Raw genomic sequence first — 21,513 nt, forward strand, 5'->3', positions numbered from 1 at the left:
TACGAAAAACTTAAACCAAGGTGTGACGCCAACGCCGACGCCGACGCCGGGGCGAGTAGGATAGCTCCCCTTTTCATAGAAAAGTCGAGCTAAAAAAGCAGTGAAAGTCACAGCAAAAGCATCAAATATACCTCTTTTTCAAGTTTAGATTCTGGACTCTCAGAGATGCGTGGGGAAGTACCTAGTTCATCTAAAATGGAGTCATGTGATGTGGTCCTTGTCAACACAGGCGCTGGATACCTAAATATAACATAGTGAAATTGAACCAATATCTAACAGTCATCAAACAAGTGGGTCATGATGATCAATAATCACTATGCTTATACATGTAGTTGGAAAAGGAATTACTTAAATTAACCTCTGAAAACAACATTGACAGTGCATAAAATAAATTACAATCAAAATTGAAATTTAACATAGAACAAGAGCACATCATGTGCTTTTAACACTCATCAAGTTAATGGTAACAACTATCAATATCATATTTTTTTATTGATATTCTAAACAATCACAGGACAATGATGCAGAAATCATAATAGCTCGTTATTTCCTTTGAAACAGACAAGCTAAAAATGAGCAAAGAAAAAATATTATAACACTAACATGAAAATTCAAAACTAAGACTACTTGTCTTGAAATAATCAGGATGGCTGTAAAACCATTGGTTTAAATAAAATAGGAGGGTTTTTTTTCCTCAGTTTCAGATCTTTCGTCCATCTCTATTCAAAAGTGTCAATTTGAAACAGAAAAAAAGACCCCACTCAGTATACATGTACAAAGTTTGGGGTTTTAGGACAGAGAACTCAACCCCATTCTTTCTAAGATAAGACTGTGACTGTGGGTGAATAACAAACTTCAAAGAATAAAACAGCTTGGACATTTTCTTTACTGCTTATTTTTTATCAAAAAAATCATGTAATACAACTGTAGTATGAACCAAATGAACAGATTTTCATATTTTCTTCTAAACAATTTTTGTCTTATTGGTCAATCCCTAAGATTGTTTACAAAGTATTAACACATTTTGTTAAAGGTGTAATATATTCTAATTATAATAAACACATCTATGTAATGACGGTTGACAAACAAAGGTAGGAGAGCTTTGTCACCAAAGGTAGGAGAGCTTTGTCACTTGAAAGTAAATGCTAATAGAACAGTACCAAATTGTGAAAACTGTGAAAAAATAAATTATTATTGTAAGGAAATCAACAAGCACCAAGATTCTTTTCTGAAGCCCACCAATGACAATGATTGACACATGCTCTCACATCTTGAATAAGTAAATAAGAGCTGGGACATCCATGTTGGGCATTCATAAAACAGACCTGCCAGCAGTCAAGAGCTCGGTCAGACAGTAGGTGTGTACATGCCTGCCTGGCTCTATACTGGTGGCAAAGACTAATCACTTCTAGTTCAATCAGGTGATGAGTTAATCATTGATTTTCATAAAACTTACAAAACCTTAATGAAAATGAAAAATAGAATATATGAATACATACTTTTCTGTCTGTTGCGGGGAATCATCCAGTGACACTGAATCCCGCCTAACAGGTGTAACAGCTGTATCCAAATCTTTCTTTATCTGCTCAAAATCTTCATACTTCAATGCTTGCACTAATTGTAGCAGATATAACAACAAATCCTGAAAAATTTCAAGCGAAAGTGTCATTTTTTCGTCTGGTTACCACACCAGTCTTCCAATATCACCAGTGCAAACTACGATTAGCTAGCACTTCCATTCTGTCTGATCATGGTCTGCAATGTTAGCTATTCAGTCAGTAATTATTCAGAACCTTTCCATAAAAATAAGGATTAGGGTTTGTCCAGATTGAAAGATGAACTTGTGCACATGACTGTTTAGTATGGTGAAGGTAAAATATCACTTCACATAATTAATTGTGTGCTAAGTGTGAAATTTCACTCAGTAATCTGATGTTAAAGGTACTTGTTCAGAACTGTTATGAAACATGTATTCAGTTTCCCATACAAAATATATACCTCCCTACAAAACACAGCTACTCTGTTATAACACACCCTGTTATAAGGCTTACCTCAGTATAATGCTCTTAGGCCTTTGCTCCAAAAAAATTGCATATTTTTAGCCGATCATAAATTATTTTTTCATGTATATTTATATACATTTTATATTTTTTGTATATACAGTAGAATCCTTACTTAAGACCACCTCAGAATTAAGACAACCCCGCTATTAAGACCAGTTTTAAAAAGAACGGAATTTTCTGTTCTTTATGTCAATGGTTACATGATCCAGAATTAAAACCACCTCACTTATCCACTTTTAAGACCAACAAATTCAGTCCCAATTCTTTGTTTTGTTCTTTATTTGACCTCACTATTGAGACCACTGATATTAAAGTCAACACCTTCCTAGAACTTAAATTTGTTGTTATGTTGTTACTTTCTGCTTGATTGCTCCTTGGCATGACACTTGATTTCACAATGTTATCTATGGGATATTGTATGAAATAAGGTGTGAAAGTAAATTTTAGAGTGGTTTAATGTTGCTTTAAGCACATTCATTTTGTGAAGAAATAATGTCTTTAACTGTATATTTTTGCAAAGGTATCTCAAAGATCAACTACACCCTCAAAAATGCATGTTTTACTTTTATTTTATTTTGGGTAGGTTTTATGTCACAACACTGAAAAGGTCATATGGCAACTTTCCAGCTTTACCGATGGAGGAAGACCTTAGGCCTCTCTGTACATCATTTCAAGCATGAATTGGCACCTAAGTAGAACCATCAACATTTGGTTAGCTAGCTGCATAGCTTCCTCACATGAAAGAATCCAAAGGTCCTCTGTGGGATTCGAACCCACAGCGTTGAGAAGCAATTGGTTTAAAGTTTACAACCTGAACCACTTGGCCACACTGAGACGTAGAATATTTGGAAACATAATTTTTCTTACTCTTCAAAAGAAACATTGTAAAGATTTCCATCACTTTCACATATGCAATACAACTTTTTTGAAATTGAGTAAGGTTTAGATAACTAGAAACACAAATGTATTTTTTTACCAAAATATGCATAAGGTATATATAGTTCGAAGCAACCATTGCTCAAATTAAGCTAAATTCACCACCCACCTCATCATCTGCTTGTCTAAGTCGGTTTACAGCGTACTTCCTCACTACCGGGTGAGAAAAAGTTGGTGTCAGAAGCTCAAGTGCGTCTTCCACATCCATGGGGTTCCAGGCACTGAGTAACTCTAGCGCTTGTTTAACCTCCTGGGTTTGATTCCAATTTACACACTTCAAAAATTTTGTCAGAGCCTGGACAATAGAAAGCAAAGAAAATTTTATAATTTTAATCAACTTTATACATTAACTGTTCTTCAAATTCTTTTTATTTTTTTTTTCATTAATGATTTCAGTAATGAAGTTTGAGGTTTAACATGCTTTATATTTAAATGAAAATGTCAATTCATGATGTACACATATTAAATGTACTGATATATCATATAAACAATCATCTTTTTAACCTAAAATTGGTGTTGTTTAATGAGGCAGTCTCTTTTTTACTGAACAGAAATTTCTCACACAAATCTATGAGGCAGTCTCTTTCATTAATGAACAGAAATTTCTCACACAAATCTATGAGGCAGTCTCTTTCATTACTGAACAGAAATTTCTCACACTAATCTATGAGGCAGTCTCTTTCATTACTGAACAGAAATTTCTCACACTAATCTATGAGGCAGCCTCTTTTATTACTGAACAGAAATTTCTCACACAAATCTATGAGGCAGTCTCTTTCATTACTGAACAGAAATTTCTCACACTAATCTATGAGGCAGCCTCTTTTATTACTGAACAGGAATTTCTCACACAAATCTATGAGGCATTCTCTTTTATTACTGAACAGAAATTTCTCACACAAATCTATGAGGCAGTCTCTTATATTACTGAACAGAAATTTCTCACATAAATCTATGAGGCAGCCTCCTTCATTACTGAACAGAAATTTCTCACACAAATCTATGAGGCAGTCTCTTTTATTACTGAACAGAAATTTCTCACACAAATCTATGAGGCAGTCTCTTTCATTACTGAACAGAAATTTCTCACACAAATCTATGAGGCAGTCTCTTTTATTACTGAACAGAAATTTCTCACACAAATCTATGAGGCAGTCTCTTTCATTACTGAACAGAAATTTCTCACACAAATCTATGAGGCAGTCTCTTTTATTACTGAACAGAAATTTCTCACCCAAATCTATGAGGCAGCCTCTTTTATTACTGAACAGAAATTTCTCACACTAATCTATGAGGCAGTCTCTTTTATTACTGAACAGAAATTTCTCACACAAATCTATGAGGCAGTCTCTTTCATTACTGAACAGAAATTTCTCACACTAATCTATGAGGCAGTCTCTTTCATTACTGAACAGAAATTTCTCACACTAATCTATGAGACAGTCTCTTGTTCTTTTAATATTTTACTGATATCACATACAATAATCACTATGAACTTGTGTATGAACAATATAAAAACCTTTTTCTGTGAGGAGAGATAAAATCTGTATTTCCAAACTAAATCCTGTTCTTCTGAACTCATCTGTTTTGTGGGAGGGTATCCAACTATTGTCTGAAATATAAAGTTACAATTTATGACATACATGATCATCAAGTAACCTTTCACACATTTTATAATAATCTAATGTATATTTTTTTTAAAATTTGTATTCAATGACAAAATGGTTATACACATTTAATTTTTGTTTGTTTGTTTGTTTCATTTTACGCCTTTTCCCAACAGTATTTCAGTCATATAGGCAGGTAGTTGCCTAACCAACTAGACTACCTTCCTCTGTGCTAAACTACCAAAGCATCTGCCGGGGATCGAACCCACGCCAGAGAGGTAACTGGATAAGAAGTCATCAACTCTAACCCCTCGACCATGGAGGCGGTCTATACACATTTCAAATCTTCCCTAAACTTCATTATTTCAATATAAAATATTTACTTCCTTTGAATTATTTTATTATTGCAAATAGAAGTTCAATTGTTTTTTTACTTCATTGTCAATTAACTTGACTACAAGTGTTTCTTAAATATTTCTCTTCAATGTCTCATATGTCAGAACTCAGAAGTTTGAACATAATTATGATACCTCTCCCACCTCAACTTGACAACTGAAGAGAAGTCTAAGGGAGGTAAGAAAAGCATATATTTTCTATATATATATATGAACATATTACTTTTTTTATTTGGATTATTTGTTGTGACAAGGTACATGTATTTCATGTTATAAATTATTTTTAGAGCTTGAAAGATAAAGCAAACCATACAAGTAAAAGTTTTAAATAAAACCATTTTAACAGCAAAACGTACTGATCTTCATCTTGTACAAATCTGTTCAAATACAATGTACCTTGCATTACTAATAAAGTTAAACATGTCAGCCACTTTAATGTTGTAATAACCTTGATATGCTTTTATTTTAGAAGTAACAAAGTACACTTTGATTCTAATGATTCTAATGATTCAATTAAACATATTTTATTACATGCTTTTCGGTGGTTTATAGAAATATATCAGTGATATAAAACTGGTAATTTCACTGTTTGAAACAGTGAAATTACCACTTTGATAATTTCACTGTTTTGAATTTAAGCCCCTTACGTTGTTTCAGTGAAATACCAGCGTGCACAATACTGGGAACCAACTTAATGACGTGACGTCGTAAATGACGTCACGTTGTATTATTATTTGGCGCGCTTTTCATTCAGTATTAGGTTTAATGTCCTTTTAAAACGTTTCTTTGCATATAATAAAAAGAAAATTTGTTTAGTTTAGTGTAAGATCGAAATATATTTCACCTTGTGAACACCAAAAGTTAATATTTCACTCAGGGCTGCGCCACTCGTGAAATATACCTTTTGGTGCTCACTCGGTGAAATATATTCCGATCTTACACTGAACTAAACAAATATCCTCTATAAAACAATTATAAGCTCCAAAGAGTAAAGTCTGCCTAAACCAGACAAAAAATTAGCCTTTAATTATTCAATATATACATGTTCAGCAAATACTCAAAAATGTGTTTTAATTTTTAGCCAATGAAGCAATTTTGGTTATCACATGCATACTGTATTGACTGTCTCATTAAAATCATGTTTTCTTTGTTGTTACATTAGCACACCTCAATGTTAAATATAATTTTAATGAAACATAAAATGTTATAAATTCTTAAGTCAGCAGAGGTGAAGCTTTTTATAAGCCATATAGACTGAAGCCTCAACTTTTTTCTAAGAGAAGTATTAAATAAAAGTAATTTATTTGTCTACTTGCAATTTCTAATAAGCCTTAACATATTTATTTCATTAAATGTATGCCAAAACACACCTTTTAAAATCTTGAATGTTGGTGGATCTACTCAGGTGCCCGTTTATGCCTGAAATGATGCAAAAAGGGACACCTGAGGTCTTCCTCCACCAGTAAAGCTGGAAAGTCGCCATATAACATATACTTTGTTGATGCAGTGAAACACCCCCAATCCCCCCCCCGCCACAATGTAAAAAAAATTCTTGGGATGCCCCTCCCTCCACCTAGAAGAAGAAAATGCAGTAAAATATTGTAAAATAGTAAAAATATGGTTAGTTCATTTAAACTTTACATAAACTATGTGCAACAAGTCACTTCGCTGACAGATATCAATCTACTTTAAGACTTTTCATATGTTAATCTTCGATCCTTGGCCTGCAGTCAGTCAGACCAGTAGCTATTATATTGTTTTTACCTCTTTTTCCTTATTGAAATCCATTAAACTTTGAATGGACTATTCAAAATTCAAAGCTGAGTAACTAAATTAATTACTGTACATAAGAACAAGAGGTTAAAAATTGGACCCTCCATATATTATATTCTTTTAAGTTTATATTTTTTGCTGAATGATCTAGAGGTGCACAGCTTCAATATTTTAGAAAGAGAGAAAAAAAGGATACCCGGTAGGTATATTCATTACTAGGATAGGTATATTTATTACTTTGGCTTAACAATAACAACAACAATTCAATTATCAAGTTACTTGAAATTATTATGACTTGAAAAAGCTGTCTGACACTTTAGTACATGTCATTGTACTGCAAACATGTACATGTACTATAATCATCACGTACAATCCATTTACATGTAAGAAAGTAAACATGTAATAAAGTAGAGAGTAAAGTCCAGATCCATGCTAATTTTCATGAAATATTTTTAAAAAATCTATTTAAAAGTAAAAGATTGCAAAGTGAACAAAATTATTAATTTACACATTGCAATTAATGGCAAAAAAATTACCAAAAAGAGGTAAAAATATGCAAAAAATAGGCCTTACTGCGTTACTAATGCAGTAGAATCATGGTGATAAATACCGCAAAATCAGTCAATAATTGCATATAGCATATAAGTATTACAAAAATTTTGAATCCTTTTACATTTTTTAAAATCTCAGTACAATTCTTTTTCAATTTGAGTTTCTTGAAATATTTTGGCTTATCTGGAGGCATGCAGCTCTAAGATTATGTTTACCATTTCACTGCTATAATATTTTTTGAAACTTTTCATTTTATCTCTAATTTAATCATTATCTTTTTTTAGTGCAGGTGACAGGTGTAAAAATATACCTTTGGTTTTCAACATTTTCTAGAGGCTCATAGGGAAGACTGGGCATGCTTTGTTGCCTCCTTAAATAAAGTCTTTATTATTATCATTATTATTATTATTATCAATATCATTATTATTATCATTATTATTACCATTATCATTATTATTTTCTTTACTAAGTAAATTTCATTCAAGAAGATAATTCTACTTGCTTAAGTAAAACTGTTTGGTAACTAAAACAGAATATAATACACTATGTTGTCAGTTTGTAAAGTCCATTAAATCACTTATCGATTAAAGTTATACTATGCTCATATTTGGGTAAAATACTTTTATTGCAGAAATTTATTGAAATCTACTAAATTCTTCTTGCGTACATGTACAGTCAAACCTGTATAAAAGAGACAGTATTGGGAATTTGTAAAAGTGTCTCTCTTATACAGGTGGCTCTTTTATCCAGGGCTGAACTCTGGCTAGGAAAAGTGCTTATTTTTAAATATTTTTTAGATATGACGTAAAACACCATGATTTGCAACGATTTTAGATAAAACATTTAAAACATAGAATTTAATATGCAATGTTAAAAATCTAATGTTTAGAAGAACATATACATGTAATTGATAAAAAGTGTTAAAATGTGCATTTTAAAATTATAGTCAGGTAGTCAGATATACATTGTATAGTAAAAGTAATTTGGCACATTATTTTTGTTTAAAAAAGTCTAGAATTGAAGTTTGTTTACTCATCGCTGTCATACTAGTTCGAAGAAATTTGCCGAGTAACGCTTTGATTTGTGACAATAAATAGCTACCACTATACAATTTATGTGACGATGATTATGCAAACAAAGAAAGGTCATGCCCCACGACGTGTATTAGATTGATACCGTGTACATATTACACATGTATGTTGACACGTCTTCAAAAGCGATTAGCGATTATTAGACATTGAAAGGTATAGATTCAACTTAATAAATTGGACAGCTTAAATTTTGCTTTGCAGTTAGATTTCATTAATGTGGTTAATTTAAAAGAAATTTCTATGCGCAATTATAATTTCACTTTACTTTCGAAAATACATGAATATCAAAAATATTTTACTCAAACGAAACACATTTCAAACAAGTTATTTTTCAAACTTACAAACAAATTTACCGACTACTGGTAAAAATTAATGTAAAACGGTACAAAAACAGTATGGTACAGAAAAAATATTGGATCCAAAATGGCGACAAACATTCTTGTACTGGCCGTTTGATCTGGTAATTTTGGCTATTTGGGGATGAAAATGGGTGGCCGTTGGCGGCGTTGAGCAGAGATGGCGTACTTAGGCAGGTGGCGCTTTTACAAAGGTGGCCGATCGGGCACTTTTGACTGTATATGTCTAATTTGAATAAGTGAATGTATAAACAATGTTTGGAAAGCTGCATTCCCTATTTCTTCTCCAACTAATTTGATCTATTCTTATAAACACTGCTAGTTTTTTTAGTGACACTATGTTATCATACAGTGATTACCTGTAATGAGTAGAGTTTAAAACATAACATATCTTCTCTGTGTGTATTCAAAGTGTAATTATCAGAGTTTTTTTAAATATCAAATTTGAGGATAAAACATCTTTAACTGACACTGTAAATGTTATAATATTGCAACTTCCCAGCCTTATTTGTGAAGGAAGACCTCAGGTGTTCCTTCATGTATTTTATTGGATGCACAAATGAGCACCTGAATAGAACCACCAACCTTCTATGTAATAGAAAGAGCATCGAAACACGAGGCTATCTGATCTGTACGAGGGGGCGTAGCCCCCGAGTATTTATCAGATTGCCGAGTGTTTTGATGTTCTTTCTCTTTTGTATCATTGTCAAACATAAAAACACGTTCCCTGTTGTCACAATATGAAACCCCAACGAAAAGGAACCAATGAACGAACATCTGAATATGATATTTCTGTCTCTTTCCCTTTCTCTGCCGTCACAATATGTAAACCCCAGCAAAAATGAACCAATCAATGGGCATGCTCTGGAGTGCGGGTAACAAATACCTGCACTCCAGTTAACGCACTGTGTATGTATATGTATACGATTTAACTCTGACACATCTTCAACAGAAAGTTCCCCAAACTATGATACAAACGCTAGTTAGAGAACTTCTTCACTTCTCATATAAAACATTCCAATGTGCCAGATTGTCTAAGCAGTGAAGGGAAAACGATTTAAAACCAGCTAAATTAACCACTCTGCAATAGGAGTCCTGATCAACTAATTGAGGTCATATCAACTAAAGTTATATACTAGTCAGTGCTTCTTTTCGATGGTGAAAAAATATTCAACTTTTAGAAATAAAAAGTTTCTCTTAGTTCAGAAAAGGAACAGGATTGTTCTCTGTGTAAATAAATGCTGTCATGACCAGTTTTTCAAGTCATTAAACTCTATCGCTGTCTGCTACTATATACATGTATATACAGAAGCTGAAAAACTCTCTAATAGTATACTTGATTACAAGGCTTTTTACACAATAACAAGAGCTGTCAGTAGGACAGCAACGCTCGACTATTCTTAGTGCTTGATAGTAAAACTAGAACTCCGCGAGTCGGATGTGTCGCCTTGTGAACAATGTAGCTTAGGAGAAATAGCCAGGACAAAAATGAAATATGAAAAATAACAAAGGGCAATAACTAAAAAATAATAAGTGCAGAGCAGCAGTTTCTGTGCACTGCACTTCTTATCAATAAGATCTATCATTCTATGATGTTTCAAGTCCATATGATGTTTCAAGTCCATAGCTTTCATACTTGAGGAGAAATGACCAGGACAAAAATAAAGTAAGAAAACAAAGGGCAATAACTCAAACAAGAGCTGTCCGTAAGACAGCGCGCTCGACTTTTTTATTGCTTGCCAATAAAAAAAGTTTTTGCAGTAAAAGGCAATACAAGAATCTCTGTATTTTTAAAGTGAACTAGTTGTTTGATACCCTTGAATATTACAGCAATGTTTATATGACATAATTTATGGTAAAGTGAACAAGTGGATAGGAATGAATTTTTTTAGATTTTTTAAGTTTTTTAGTGCTTGCCTATAATACAAAACATTGACAGTTAAGGGCCATAATTCAAATAAAATCTTTGACAGAATTACCTTCTCCTGGACATGTTTGGGAATCATGATTGTAAACAAGTATTCCAACTTTCAAATTAATATCTCAAACAGTTCAGTCAAAAAGTGGACTGGTACTAAAAACTTAACCAAGATTCTAAGTCGATAAAAGGCCTTAATTTTTAAAACAATTCCTTGACAGAGTTACCTTCTCTTGCGTACAGATGGGGGTAATGATGTGAAATAGCATTAAAAGTTTCAAAGCAATATCTCAAAGGGTTAAGGCAATAAGTGGATTTTACCCATATTCAATGTATTTTCTAAGTCAAAAAGGGGCATAATTCTGTCAAAAACCTTGACAGAGTTATGTCCTCTTGTCTGTTGATGAAGGTTGTGATGGTAAACAAGTATGGTCAGTTTCAAAGCAATACCTCCAATGGTTTTGAAATAAAGTGAGGTGGTACAAAAAACTTAACCAAGCTCAATACACTTTCTAAGTCAAAAAAGGGCCATAATTCTGTCAAAAACCTTGACAGAGTTATGTACTCTTGTCTGTAGATGGAGGTTATGATGGTGAACAAGTATGGTAAGTTTCAAAGCCATACTTGTAATACTTCTGAAATAAAGTGGGGTGGTACGAAAAACTTAACCAAGGTGTGACGCCAACGCCGACGCTAACGCCGACGCCGGGGCGAGTAGGATAGCTCCCTTTTTCATAGAAAAGTCGAGCTAAAAATAAGAAATGCAGAGTATCAGTTCTTATGCACTGCACTTTTTCTTAATGAGATCTATCATCCTATGAAGTTTCAAGTCCATAACTTTTATACTTTCGGAGAAATGGCCTGGACAAAAATTAAGTATGAAAATTAACAAAGGGCAATAACTCAAAAATTAAGAAATGCAGAGTACCGATTCTTGTGCACTGCACTTCTTCTTAATGAGATCTATCATCCTATGAAGTTTCAAGTCCATAGCTTTTATACTTAAGGAGAAATGGCCCGGACAAAATTAAAGTATGAAGATAAACAAAGGGCAATAACTTAAAAAATAAGAAATGCAGAGTACCTGTTCTTGTGCACTGCACTTCTTCTTAATGAGACCTATCATCCTATGAAGTTTCAAGTCCATGGCTTTTATACATTAGGAGAAATGGCCCGGACAAAAATAAAGTATGAAAATTAACAAAGGGCAATAACTCAAAAATTAGGAAGTGCAGAGTACCGGTTCTTGTGCACTGCACTTCTTCTTAATGAGATCTATCATCCTATGAAGTTTCAAGTCCATAGCTTTTTTAGTTGAAGAGAAATGGCCCGGACAAAATTAAAGTATGAAAATTAACAAAGGGCAATAACTCAAAAAATAAGAACTGCAGAGTACCGGTCCTTGTGCACTGCACTTCTTCTTAATGAGACCTATCATCCTATGAAGTTTCAAGTCCATGGCTTTTATACATTAGGAGAAATGGCCCGGACAAAAATAAAGTATGAAAATTAACAAAGGGCAATAACTCAAAAATTAGGAAGTGCAGAGTACCGGTTCTTGTGCACTGCACTTCTTCTTAATGAGATCTATCATCCTATGAAGTTTCAAGTCCATAGCTTTTTTAGTTGAAGAGAAATGGCCCGGACAAAATTAAAGTATGAAAATTAACAAAGGGCAATAACTCAAAAAATAAGAACTGCAGAGTACCGGTCCTTGTGCACTGCACTTCGGGTTATTGAAAGAAGCATGCATACCAAGTTTGAAGTCAATCAGACTTATAGTGACTAAGTTATGCTCCGGACAAGCTTTAGGGGACGCCGACAACGCAGCCGCCGACAACGATGCCGCCGACAAAAGTAACCCCTATATGTCACCTTTTCAAGGCGACACAAAAAGCCTTGATTAAAAGGTAAAATTTTCTCAGTGAAGAAAAAGGCAAAATTTTTCTTTAAATCCATATTACAGTTATAGGCATTGGAGAGAGTCCTATTATGCGGTACAAGTCAACCCGGCCCCAAGTCAACCCGGCCCCAAGTCAGCCCGTCCCCAAATTGGTCAACCCGGCCCCAAACCAATGTTATTTCTGGTCAACCCGGCCCCATTTTTTTATTATTTATTTTGCTTTAAAATATAAACACTTATATTTTACAAAGTAATTATTTTTTATTATTTTTTCTTGATACGATGTTTTATAATAATAAAATGATTTTACATGCAAAATATCGTTAAATTTTGTCCATAAATAAAAAAGTTATAAGTTATATTCGAATTACGTTCTATAAAAGTCATATCCGTAGCGAACAGAAGATACCGAATATGACTTATATTTTATAAATTGATTATTTTTTTATTAACTTTTCTTGATTAATAATAAAATGATTTTATATGCAATATATCGTTAAACTTGGTTTATAAATAAAAAAGTTATAAGTTATATTTGTTTTTGTTTTTTTTTATATATAAAATCATATCCGTGAAGAACAGAAGATATCAAATATCATTATATGACTGATATTTTATAAAGTAAGTGGGTTTTTTTTTGTCTGGATTATAGTGAAATAACATGCAAATAATCGTTAAATTTGGTACAATTAATAATAAATCATTTTTATTCCATCATACAACAAGATGACTTAAATAATTTTCTTTGAAAATATATTTTTTGGGGCCGGAATGACCGATTTTGGGGCCGCATTGACCAATTTTGGGGCCGCTTTGACCAAATAAAAATACTGTGGGGCCGGATTGACCAATTTTGGGGCCGGGTTGACCAATTTTGAGGCCGGGTTGACTTGGGGCCGGGTTAACTTGGGGCCGGGTTGACTGTAATTCCTATTATGCTGTCAAAGAAGAGTATAAAATTTCAACATGTTTCAAAGCCATATGAACTTTGAAAATATTTGAGGTATTACAAAAACTTAATTTGTCAAAAAAGGGGCATAATTCTGTCAAAATGCTTGATAGAGTTACCTCCTCTTGTCTACAGGTTGGGGTCATGATGGTGAACAAGTGTGCAAAGTTTCAAAGCCATATGTCAATGGACTTTGAAAATATTTGAGGTATTACAAAAACTTTAACGTAAATTCTAAGTCGAAAAAGGGGCATAATTCTGTCAAAATGCTTGATAGAGTTACCTCCTCCTGTCTACAGGTTGGGGTCATGATGGTGAACAAGTGTGCAAAGTTTCAAAGCCATATGTCAATGGACTTTGAAAATATTTGAGGTATTACAAAAACTTTAACATAAGTGGTTACGCCGACGCAGACGCCGACGCTCGGGTGACTACAATAGCTCTACTTATTCTTATCGAATAGTCGAGCTAAAAAGGCCTATAAAAGTTTCTTTAAAATCAAAAATCCTAATAAAAGGTTTTTACTTGCCCAACTTTACAATTTGAGCAATAACATTTCCCAAAATCAAGAGGCTAAGGCCTCTTCTCAATAAAGAGAGAAAAACCCCTGGGTTACCAATTTGCATACACAAAAAAGCATCTGAGTACATTCTGTAAGCTAGATGGATATCTTCTTCACATGCTAGTCCTTAGTCACTGTCAGGATTCAAACCCACAGCAGTAAGATGCTATTGGTTTGAAGTCAACAACTTTCATCACATGGTCACAGATGCCCTCTTAATAGTGGTGACAAAGACTAGTGCCTGTATAAAGACAGGCTAGCCTGATCATCTATGTTGTCAGGTTCTACACTGTAAACTGCTCAATTTTATTATTTCGATACTAAAATCCCTCAAACTTAATAATAAACAGTTTATCGAGATTTTAAACCATTGCTAATATATGGCAGAAATTCTGTGGATTAACTTAAGTTTATAAACTTTTTGTTACATCTAAGCTCATACTAAGCTGAGGGTTTTTTAAAAGTTAATTGACATTTACAGTTCAATGAATTATAAACATGTAATTTTTAAAATGAGCAGCGCCATGTCAAACCAACATAATGGGTTTTTGACCAGCATGGATCCAGACCAGCCTGCGCATCCGCACAGTCTGATCAGGATCCATGCTGTTCGCTATCAGTCTCTATACTTGTAATAGGGTTGGTAAGCGAACAGCATGGATCCTAATAAGACTGCATGGATGCGCAGGCTGATCTGGATCCATGCTGGTCGCAAACGCATAATGTTGGTTTTGTCGTGACACGGCTCAAATTAGAAATGGGATTCATACATTTAACCAATCACGTATCTTTGCATCTGGTTTCATGTCCTTGTCTGTTGGTCCACTGCGAAGACTACGCGCCAGCTTGTGATGTTTTGCCTCCACTAGGTTCTCTAGTGAGATCTCCGGATCTGGTACAATCACTAAATCACCATGTGTAGTAAATGTATGTGGGTCATCTCCTCCCTGTACATATAAAGAAGAGGATGTGACCAGTGTTTACCACTTACTTCAATATCAATCATAGAATGGACATACAACATGGTCTTGAAGTCATGAACAGTAACATATAAAGCAGAAAATGGAAAGCATACAATGTAGATAATGCTTTTTTTCTAAATCTTGGTCTTTCCTTAACACATCTACTCTTAGTTGCCCTTTTAACAACACAACACTATTTAATAATAAATAGCTTGTATCTTTTACTCCAAAAAAGCATGGATTTTTTCAATCCCATGCTGTTGTTGTTGCTGCTGTTTTTTACTTGTCATGATTTTCCAATGCTTTCTGCTTGACAAGGTATGCTTCTATGTTGTCAAGGCCAAATGGTATCTTAATTGAACTAATTTAGTTTCTTATCAATTTTGAGCATAACCTTCTAATAACAATGCCATTTTTAGGCTTTCTTTTTAACATCAAATTTAGGATACCATCCGCACATAAGCAATAAGGAAAAGGAAAAAAACTCTTCACAAAACAAAAATATTTGCTCCCAGTCTTGTTATATCAGAAGAGACGACTTTTAAATGGTTTTACTTTAGCTATGTAAAAAAGTAATTGTATGAAAAAGGACAGTAGACAATTCTTCATACTTCAAATTTCTAGACCAGAGTTTATCAATATATTGGTTCTCCGTGCCATTATATATAGCTGTCCAGATTAGCTGCCCATTTTCTAAAGTACCATCACTCCTGTATTGTTTTATAAGAATTGGCCAACTAATTTATGAGAATGTTAAAGCAAGAGTAGACAATGCACAATAAGAGGATGACTGATAACATGTCTATATCACCTGAAGAATTCATAATTTATAGTACTTTTCAAAAGGTAAAATAGAACATGATTGCAAAAATTGTGAAATAAATCAAACTGGTGCTAAACTGACTTCACTGTTTGTTCAATAATGTAACAAGAAAATGTTCCTGCCAAGCTTGACATCACAGCAGTAAGAAGGACTGGACAATCCACTTTTATATGAGCTTTACAGTAAAACCAGTCATTCAAAAATGTGAATCATTCCATTAAAATCATAACTGAATAACAAGTTGTTTTTTTAAGACAGCCTACAATTTATCTTACTATCCCAAAAACATGTATTCATGGGGGAGGAACTGTTACTCAAGGATGGAGTTCTTATGACAACCGTCAAAGAGTTCCTGGAAAACATTTCTAATTTTGTCGAAAAACTTTTATATCCTTTCGACGGTCATAGCGTAATAAAACGTACCGAAAAATCAGCTTCTCAAAAGCCGGGCACTATAGTCATAAGAAGGCTATAACATAATAAACCCGTATAAAATTTTGGCTTCCTGAAAGCCACTACTGTTTGTCGTAGGAAGGCCACCAAAATTTAGTTTTAAATGACTAAATTCTTGAAGTTTACCTTTCATTTATTTCAGTCCTTTAAATGTTGTTCAAATAAAAACGCCAAATATGTTAATTGTATCTAGTGCCCTTTATTGACAGATATAGTAAATGTTTAGATATACAGTACACTTTTTAATTAATGTGGTAATCAAATCGATATCCAAATTAATTGAAGAAAATCTTCTAAATGGTATAGTATTTTAAAATGCATTTATTGATACATCAAACGGAGTTTCTGTACATAAGCAATTCTCTTATTTGAAACAAAAATGAGTTGAACTTACAAAATTCACGTTGAAAAGCATAGTATCAATCACCCTTCATGAGAAAAATTGATTTTCATTGATTTTTAATAATTACGTTTTAAAACGTTGAGGACGTTTTACTCAACATGGTATTCTAATGGGCTATATAGGTAAATAACGTAAAATTTACCGTTTTAAAACGTTTAGAACTTGTTTTAAAAAACAAGGATTGTGAGTCTGTTTATTGCAGTTGAACGTAATATTAACAGTGTTATACGGTATGGCTTTGTTGTTTATTTTATGCAGTTGAACATCCATAGCGTAATATTTCGATTTTCATAAACATATTAAAAACACCAGAATGTATGAAAACGAGGTTTTTACGGGGTTGCATGAAACAAAATTCAAGTTTTACGCTACGGATTCTAGAAAGGCATATTTTTGATACGTTTAACTACGCTATGGACGTCTGTCATAATATAAGACTGGCTTTCAGAAATGTAAAAATTTGATATGTTTTCTTACGCTTTGGCCGTCCTACCGGTATAGCGGATGGCCATCGAAAGGGTATATGCTGAAGAAACAATAGTCAAAGATAGTTATTTTCGTCTTTAAAAAGTGAGTTTGAGGTGCTAAATTAAACTTTCATGATTCAGCTTGCCTTACATATTGTATTATGTGTCCTGACTCCTGACACGGTATCATAAGAACTCCATCCTCTGTGTAACAGTTCCTCCCTGTGGTACAATGTTTCAAGTAAATACATTAAGTGGTCAGAAAACATTACTTAAAAGGCAAACCTTAACCAGGTGCTAAACCAATTATGAAACACCAATGCTGATGTAAGAAAACCATACATAGTTAAAAACATCAAACTATATATACCTTTTCAAAATAGATGATTGCATACTCTACTTCACTGAAATGAATGCGTGGGAACTCAATCATAAGGTACATAAAGTTTGAGTCTCGTTTTTGCCTCTCATTCACCATCTCAATTTCTCGGAATGTCAACCTGTCTAACCAGTCCACCTTGACCATGTGACCATCCCTATGTCTCTTACTTAACTGTTAATATGAGAAAAAAAACATTATATTAATTGTATTATTAGGCCATGCCCTTTTAGTGTATGATGTGTCAATCTTGTATTTCTTATTTCTTTCACAATAGTAATAATTTATAATTAAGTATTTGATTTAAACATTTTCTTGGTTGAACAGGTCACTGAGGTGGCCATGATTTGTTGCCCTAATCATTTCCACAGTGCAAGTTTAATTCACAATATTTTCTAATAATCCAATCATTTAGTATTGAAGAAATCTGGTAGAAACATTTAATTTACTTTGATATTTAAAGCAGCACGCCTCCAGATTCATGCTAATTTTCATGAAATTTTTGAAAATGTATTTGAATGTGTTATATTGTGAAGTAACCAAAGGGAAGCAATTTACACATTGTCAATGGCACCTACAAACCACGTAAATTACCAAAAAGTGGTCAAAATATGCATAAATAGCCTTTAATGTGTTAGGAAAGCAGTAGAAATATACTTGTAAATACTGAAAATCAGTCATTAATCGCACATAATTAATATGTAAAATGTTACTTGAATCTTAAAACTTTTTAGTTTCCTTACATCTAAGTACATTTTTCTCAAGTTTGATTTAATTGAAATATTTTGACTCATCTGGAGGCATGTAGCTTTAAGATTATTTTTTTTCTGTAACAAACATCTCATGAGACTTTATAACAAACATGTAAAGAGAAATGGTGTTGACTCTTGAACAGTGACAAATTTAGGGCACAAGGTGATACATCCATGAAAGAATAACATAAAGATGAACGTTGCAGCCTACCTGATCGCTTGATTTCAAGTAGCTTGATGATGTCAGACTCAACAAAAGTTGTTCTTTTGTTTTGCTCCGTTTTAAGTCTTTACATTAATGCTTAACATGTGACTATAGTCATTGTGGTAGTGTTGGTAGTTACCCTCTGGATCAAAGCAGTAAGCCACATTAAATTAACAAGAGCAAAGTTCAGTCACTGCATTGGTCCTGGGCTGGCTGTCAGGCAGTTTACTAGTACTAGTTGCATTCAATTTCCATAACTTATGTACATGCAAGAGCAGACGTACAGTGTGAATGACCTTAGAAAGGACTTCATGATCAATCACAACAAAAGTTGCCTACCCTGTCCGAGAATTGAACAGGCTTGCCCAATTCACAGTTCAAAGCTCTAACTATTGAACTAATCAGACGGCTTTTTGACTTTTGTCATGTGATGACTATCGAGCTTTATTGTTAGGTGAAGACTTCAAGTGCCAATCTATGCATTTTTTCAAGAAGAAGAGTGCACCTATGTTTAACCACCAACTTAATGACCTTCAGTAACCTGCTACATGTAAAATGCTTCCTCACATGAAAGAATCCAAAATCCCTCTTAGATTCAAAACTCATAGCTGAGTGGGACAGATCATCATTTGAAAAAAGTAGCTTTAAACCCTTGACCACAAGACAAAAAAGTATTTTAACAGATTCACAATTCAAAACAAGGGCAAAAATTAAAAATAAATTTTTCAAAAAGCTTTTACAAAACTCATAGCACAGTTCTTTTCAGTGCACAGAAATGAAAGTATGTAAAATTATAACCTTGGCTAATCTGCTCATCTGGTCGCCACTATCTCTAGATTTGCCTGGAGTTGTTGACTGGTTCCCTGGATCTGCTTCTACATCTGGCCACACCTTTAAATCGTGCATACCTTGTCGGAATGTTCTGACAACAAATAAATAAAAGAAAGACCCATGAAGCATGAAGGTGTTTCCCAAAACTACTTAAAACAAGGCAATCAACTAGGAGTAAAGTTTCACAATATTTAGCTTTATTTTTCTTTGAATGTTTGTTGTTGTTTTTTCAATATATAATCAGTTCAATGAAAACAAACGCTTTTCTTGCATATCAGACAGGATTATCTACCGTTTACACCGGTGCTAGAAAACTCTATCCTACACCCCCCATGTAAGACAAGTCGCGTGTTTTAAATGACGTCATTGACGCGAGCCTTTTATGAATGAATTGCGTTCTTAGGATGACGTCACTTAACCGTTATGAATGAAATTGTCAGTTCATACGCTACTATAAGTAAAAAGTGCGTTATAAGAATATCAGTTTTTGTAATTTCTGCTTGAAAATAATTGATATGTTATATGCAAGAAAAAGAATCAAACACCGGCTGTCGGTACAGACAGGAATATCTAGCTCTCGGGTGACTGTTTACAGCGGAAACTCGGCAGAGCCTCGTTACCGCCGTAAACAGTCACCCTCGAGCTAGATATTCCGGTCTGTACTGGCAGCCGGTGTAAGATTCTTATATTCTGCTTTTCTTTAGCTTTCAACGTTTAGTCTTCTTCAGAAAAAATTGACGTTTATAAAATAACAAATGACAAAATAACAAATGACAAAATTATTCTGTTTTTTTTTTAAATAACATCAAACCCGTTTTCAGGGACCTAAACATATTGATAAAAGTAATGCAAGAAGCTTCTTCAGTGTCAAAATCAGAAACTGCACCAGTGTGGATTGTGGAAGCCTAAATGGAATCTTAACTCTGGCTAAACATGAACCATAGACCTCCAGATTCCAGATCATATGATCTAAACCTGCACCACTCTCCTTTTCGTCTATCATACAACTTTATTACATTATACAAAATATCAATCAAGCTGTTGAAAGTAAAATCTTTCAATTAAATACTTAAAATGGTTTAAATTACTTCACAAAAGTAGATTGTTTTACAACCAATGAACTCTTGACTCATCAATGTACCTACCCTATATACAATGGTTGTATAATAATTGTATTATTTGAAAATCTGTCAAAAATCAATATATTTATGTACATGTACTAACAAAATACAATCGACCCAAGTATCAATATTGGACAGTGACAAATGCAGAAGGTAAAGTTTAATCATCAAATATTTCAAATATTTTCTTCATATCATCTGAAGCAACTTACCCTTTCTTCCCAAACATGAATATGGTGGTGCCACCTACTGGAATGACTTTATCGGTGCCATAGATATCCCATACTGTCAAAGACAATACTGCGTCCCTTGGTAAATCTGAGTACTTTATTGGAAGCTGTATCCACTCATTCCAGCTTTAAAATAAAAGCATAAAAACAGTATAGGTCATAATAAGCTCTACCATCTAAAATTGTTTTTTTCATTAGTCCATATTCAGGCTGATTTATGCAGTCTGTGTTAAATCAAATTTATACATTATACTGAAATAATAACAAATTATTGCTTACATATACCAGAATGTGGTTTGCATGAATTGACAATTTTCTAATGGTCCTACCATACCCCAAAGCTCTTCCCAATTTTATAAAAACAAAGTAATGACTACTGATCAAGTGATCATGCCGAGAAATAAAACTAGGCAGGAAAGAGAAATAGCTCATCTTTTTTGTTAAGTTTTATATCTCAACATGATAACTTGATCAGCATTGTAATCATTATTACTATAAATCAATAAATAAACATAGAAAGCATATGAGCCGTGTCATGTCAAAACCAACATAATGGGTTTGCGACCAGCATGGATCCAGACCAGCCTGCGCTTCCGCGCAGTCTGATCAGGATCCATGCTGTTCACTATCAGTTTCTCTACAGCATGGATCCTGATCAGACTGCGTGGATGCGCAGACTGGTCTGGATCCATGCTGGTCGCAAACCCATTATGTTGATTTTGTCATGATGCGGCTCATATCACCAATGGATGCTACCTAATGTTTCTTCAGTGACCCTGACC

General features: G+C 33.7%; 1 protein-coding gene across 1 annotated transcript in view; it reads right to left on the bottom strand.

The window, feature by feature from the left end:
• The window catches only part of LOC132729727 (phosphatidylinositol 3-kinase catalytic subunit type 3-like), a 56,309-nt gene that overhangs the window by 32,779 nt on the left and 2,017 nt on the right, over positions 1 to 21,513 (bottom strand). The window contains exons 3-10 of the mRNA XM_060715552.1: positions 20,714 to 20,857; positions 19,348 to 19,471; positions 17,584 to 17,766; positions 14,876 to 15,052; positions 4,519 to 4,611; positions 3,109 to 3,294; positions 1,500 to 1,642; positions 132 to 240 (exon numbers count right to left, since the gene is read on the bottom strand). Coding sequence (XP_060571535.1) covers positions 132 to 240; positions 1,500 to 1,642; positions 3,109 to 3,294; positions 4,519 to 4,611; positions 14,876 to 15,052; positions 17,584 to 17,766; positions 19,348 to 19,471; positions 20,714 to 20,857 — 1,159 coding nt within the window. The remainder of the gene's footprint in view (positions 1 to 131; positions 241 to 1,499; positions 1,643 to 3,108; positions 3,295 to 4,518; positions 4,612 to 14,875; positions 15,053 to 17,583; positions 17,767 to 19,347; positions 19,472 to 20,713; positions 20,858 to 21,513) is intronic.

The sequence above is a fragment of the Ruditapes philippinarum genome, unplaced genomic scaffold, assembly GCF_026571515.1.
Source record: "Ruditapes philippinarum isolate M1 unplaced genomic scaffold, ASM2657151v2 ctg3808_1_1_1_1, whole genome shotgun sequence".
NCBI lineage: Eukaryota > Metazoa > Mollusca > Bivalvia > Venerida > Veneridae > Ruditapes > Ruditapes philippinarum.